The sequence below is a fragment of the Electrona antarctica genome, assembly GCF_951216825.1.
Source record: "Electrona antarctica genome assembly, chromosome: 5".
In the NCBI taxonomy this organism is placed as follows: domain Eukaryota; kingdom Metazoa; phylum Chordata; class Actinopteri; order Myctophiformes; family Myctophidae; genus Electrona; species Electrona antarctica.
The window spans coordinates 55861095-55865993 of NC_136810.1; the positions used below are offsets into that span (position 1 = coordinate 55861095).

Consider the following 4899-nt stretch of genomic DNA (forward strand, 5'->3'; position numbering starts at 1 on the left):
TATATAATGTAAGCCAGTAAAATCTCAATTGAATTGTTTTTTTTCCATGATCAGGGATCCCACATTTATGGAAAGTTTTGAAATTAGATTATTGATTTTGTTAATAAAAACATTTTACAAAACGTGTATAACATTATACAAATTTTGACGTGATAAAAAAAGAACAGATCTACAAGCTCACACCGTGCTGCAGCGTGATGCTATGCCCTAGGATAGGTGGTGTAAATTGTCATGAAATTTGGTATGGAATTTTAACATTTCTATATTCTATGCTTTATTTTTTGCTACACTGCCTGTCTTTGAGTAAGAGACGTGTGCAGTTTTTTTCAGACAGTTTTTGGTTTAGTCATTGGTTAGACCAGTCATTAGTCCTACAACTACAACCTATCTCAAACCCTCACCCTAAACCTAACCTCCCACGGGGCAGCACACCTAAACCTAACCTTAACCTAAGAGACTTTTTATTGCGCTGAATGATTGTTATAAGCCTGGAAATTGGGTTTAATATTCTGGACTGGTTTTTGGAAAGGTTTTGGAAATTCATTGGTAAAACAAATATGTAGGAACAACACTGCACGCTGCATCTCTGTGTGATTGCCTCCCAAAGCACTGCTAATGCTCTGCTTCTGCGTCGGCCCCTTCTTCAGGTGGTCACCCACTATTTAAGCTGCCTGCACAAGTCCCAGCATGCCGTGGTCCTGGAGAGACTGAGATACTCCATGCCCAACAACACCGAGCTGGGCCTAAGGTACCGTTCACCACTGTCATCGCCCACCCTGCACATGCATGCCTAGCATGAGTGGAGCACACCTTCAGCCTATTGGGGGATGACTTATCACTGGTCTTTCTGTGGTAACTTAAATGGTTGTAGCTTCATTGTGTGAAGTGTGTTAGTGCAGGGTATCTAGACTAGATTCTAGAGGAGTATTTTGCCTCTGGAATGAACATGTGCACGAGGTCATATTGGGGTGCATACTTAGTTTAGACTAGTCATTGGTTAGACATGGGTTAAGGTTAGGTTTAGGTGTGCTGCCCCGTGGGAGGTATAGGTTGTAGTTGTAGGACTAATGACTGGTCTAACCAATGACTAGTCTAAACCAAAAACTGTCAACCTCCCACGGGGCAGCACACCTAAACCCTCACCCAACCCTTAACGCACCCCTCACCAACCTTAATCCGGTCGTTTTAGCGCACCCCTCACCAACATTAATCCGGTCGTTTTAACGCACCCCTCACCAACCTTAATCCGGTCGTTTTAACGCACCCCTCACCAACCTTAATCCGGTCGTTTTAACGCACCCCTCACCAACCTTAATCCGGTCGTTTTAACGCACCCCTCACCAACATTAATCCGGTCGTTTTAACGCACCCCTCACCAACCTTAATCCGGTCGTTTTAACGCAACCCTCACCAACCTTAATCCGGTCGTTTTAACGCACCCCTCACCAACCCTAATCCGGTCGTTTTAACGCACCCCTCACCAACCCTAATCCGGTCGTTTTAACGCACCCCTCACCAACCTTATGTCTAACCAATGACTAGTCTAAAGTAAGTTAAAGGCTGTTGGATGTACCGGTTATGTTTGAGGCTTCTGTGTGTCGAGGATAAGTCTGCCGCGCACTGATCGGAGGCCAAGTTTGTGGGGTTTCTAGTTCCATGCTGTTGACAGACGGTTAGTGTTGCTTTGTCACTGTACAGGTTGCTGCACCATGAATGGCAGGACGGCAACATTGAACACCTGAAATTCCAGGCCAGAATGTTGAGCAGTAGTATTCCAAAATGTCTGGCTTCCTGGAAAATGTAAGTCCCAAGATCTCTCCTCGCTGCTCAGAAATGTAAAAAGAAAGAAAGAAAAGAAAAGAAAAAGCATGAAGAAATGATTGATTCAGAGAGAAACGTATCGGACCTGAAATAATGTCTTTGTAAAAACATATAAATGGTAATGATCTCACATTGAGGGTTTATAAATTGCTGCTGGTCAGTTTGTTAGCTCTAGCCAGGATGGGAAACTAACACCAGCCACAAGGCAGGCATACGCTGATAAAAGTTTGTCCTCAATATACAGTTGGGTGCCACCGATATTGTCCCTTATCATTTGACCCATTTAGGCCTGACCTCAAAATTTAAAAAAAATCCTTCTGAATATTTTCACGATTTTTCAAAAATAGCAGACCTGCCACTCGGTGGCGCGCTATGAGCTTGTAGATGTGCTATTTTTCAATAGCTAAATTATAACATAATGTTTAAAACACCAAAAGGGGTTTTGCGCAGATCACGCAAACCTCAGCAAAAAGAAAAGGACAATATCGATGGCCTCCAACTGTAAGCCTCTTTGGGCAGCTTACCACTTCCTGTGTCCTGGGAATTACCGCTATGCGGTGCCCAGGACGTCTGGACATCTTAAAAAAAAAAAAAGACAAAAATAACATTGGGCACCCTGGGTCACTATTTTGAAAGGGTGTGTTAAGCAACCACCATTCAGAGGTTCTGTGATAAAAAGAAAAAACAGCAAACCTGGTGACAAGCAAAGCGAAAAAATTAGTTTCCTCTCCTTGCTTGCTAGCCATTACTGTCTTTTAACACATTTTGTGCCCAAGACGTCCACAGACGTCCTGTGAATTACCGCATGTAGTGCCCAGGACGTCTGTGGTTTTGTTTTTTTATTAAAAAAAAATGTCAAAAAGGGGTTCTAAAAAGTGGGCACCCTGGGTCGCCATTTTGAAAGATTTAAAAGGGCACATAATGTGTTAAGAGAGTTTAGGGAGTTGTCCTGCCGTGAATCTCACAAGCCTTTCTGCTGCATTTCTCGGCAGAGCAATAGCTGTGGAGAGGGAGCTAAAGGAGCCATCAGAGGTGAGTTAGTGATGGAGGGGGGGGGTGGGGGGGATCCGGGGTAAGAATCACTGAGAATCAAATAATGACAAAAAATAATGAATTGACGAATTGACATCCTAACCTTGTGCTTGCCTTTTCTTCCAGTCAGTCAGTAAGTCTTCCCTTGTCTGACTTAACTGTTCTGGCCATTTTGATGTTGTTGAATCTCATTTCTTCCCCTGCAGGGTTATTTGTCACACAAAACAAACGGGTTGTAATGTATGCTGTTCTTTTAGAGTGTCACAGTTTGAAACATTTTTTTGCTTTTGTGATTTCGTGATGTGTGGCTCAGGTCGCTTTTTCTCTAGGAAGCAAAAAGCAATCTCTGACTTGATCCCTTTTTGTTCTTGTGTGTGTGTTGTTTTTTTTTGTCCTCGTCCTTTTAACTGACACCACCATCCCTGCGTTTGGTGGTCTTCTTTTTTTTTCTTTTTCTTTTCCCCCCCTCCCCCGCCTTTTTGTTATTTTCTTATAGGTCCGAAATCTGTATCGGCAAGCTCTCCAAAGTCTTCCACTGTGTGCCACCATATGGAAAGATGTAATTTCCCACAAAAAAACACATATCACATACTCAAACACAACACAATTTGTTGCACCTTGAGCGGTATTACACCTATGTTCACCTGCTACCCTTCCTCCCCCCCCCCCCCCCCCCCCCTCCTTTCCCCTCCCTCCTTCCCTAACTCCTCTGATACCCTCTCCCCTCGCTCCCCCTGTCTCTTCCCTCCTTTCCAGTGCCTGCTGTTTGAAGCTGCGGAGGGAGGTAAAACGGATAGACTGAGGAAGCTTGTTGACAAGGCCCGAGAGGTGGGAGTGAGTCTAAGTGAGACCCTAAATTTAGGCCCCGGCAGAGTTCAGGGCGAGGATTCCTGACACACACTACAGCACACATGATGGATATATTATAGACATGGACACATATATCAATCAGTTGATATATTATAAAACAGCCAGGTGCATAGACTGCTCACAAGAGGAGAGCGTAAGTTGGGACAGCTGTTTTTCTATACAATGCAATCTGTGGCAACTGGCTCACGGTAAGATCCTTTGAGATTACGCTTAGTTATTTACAACTAGGCTTGAAGAAACAGAGGGGGTAATTAAACCCCACAGGGGTCTGCGTGAACTCCTTACCCTAGATGCATCCATGGGATAACAGCTGCATGGCATATTTTAGGTCAAACTCTGCTCTGCTCTATCTGTCTGCCCTGTCTGTCATGAATGCAACGTATCTTTGTCAAATATGCATCTAGAGTCAAGAATACAGTCTAACTATTTCATTGCAGGTGTTAAATAATGTTCTGTATATTTTATATGGTACATTCATTTTTATTGGTATAGTTTCATCTGTTGCTAAGTTCTCATAGGAAAACCTTGCATGATAGTCCTGGCTCACTGATTGGCCAGTAAGTAAGGACAATTCTGAGTCCCACCCTCATGAGAGAGGGGGGGAGTTTTAAACTTGCATTAGTATATAGACTACCTGTTTCCGTTCCGATGGTGTGCTCACTCGTACCTAGCTGATTTGAATAGGCCGTGTGCGTGTGACTCCAAGGGCCTTTGTTCCCGAAAACTGCCTTGTGAAACTGCATTTCGTACCTCTTTCAATAAAACTTGGATACGACTTTTAAGACAAGAGAAACTCTCCGTTTGGATTTCCTTGACACACCACACCACTGCAAACTACACAGAACCGTTATTAAATATTCTTCAGATGGTGCCGATCCCCGGTTGCTGAAGGATCCCTCGTCTTGAGCTGGGTGAGTGTAAAATTATTATTACAGCTGTTTTACGAGGGGAGCCTGGTAAATTCGATCCAGGGTCGGATCTGTGCATATAGGCCAGTGGTGAGGTGTCTCAGAGCGTGAGAATTTATCTTTTTCTTGCTAGGCAGTGGCAACGCATTCCATTTACCATTGTTTTATTTTAACTGTAAACGCCGGGCGAGCAAAAACCTCGTCCTAAACCCTGGTTTTAAATTCATTTTTTACGACAATTAAGTTGAAACTAGTTTTTGTAATGTTC

The 4899-nt window shown here is 43.6% G+C and overlaps 1 protein-coding gene across 1 annotated transcript; it reads left to right on the forward strand.

Moving 5' to 3' along the window:
- Positions 1-716: 716 nt before the first annotated feature.
- On the forward strand, positions 717-3758 carry LOC306923735 (zinc finger C3H1 domain-containing protein-like). The gene is made up of 5 exons (XM_079502008.1): positions 717-748; positions 1699-1800; positions 2814-2853; positions 3350-3412; positions 3610-3758. Exons 1-5 carry the CDS (start codon positions 720-722, stop codon positions 3745-3747), a joined length of 372 nt encoding a protein of 123 aa, XP_079358134.1. The 5' UTR covers positions 717-719; the 3' UTR covers positions 3748-3758.
- The last annotated feature ends 1141 nt before the right edge of the window (positions 3759-4899 follow it).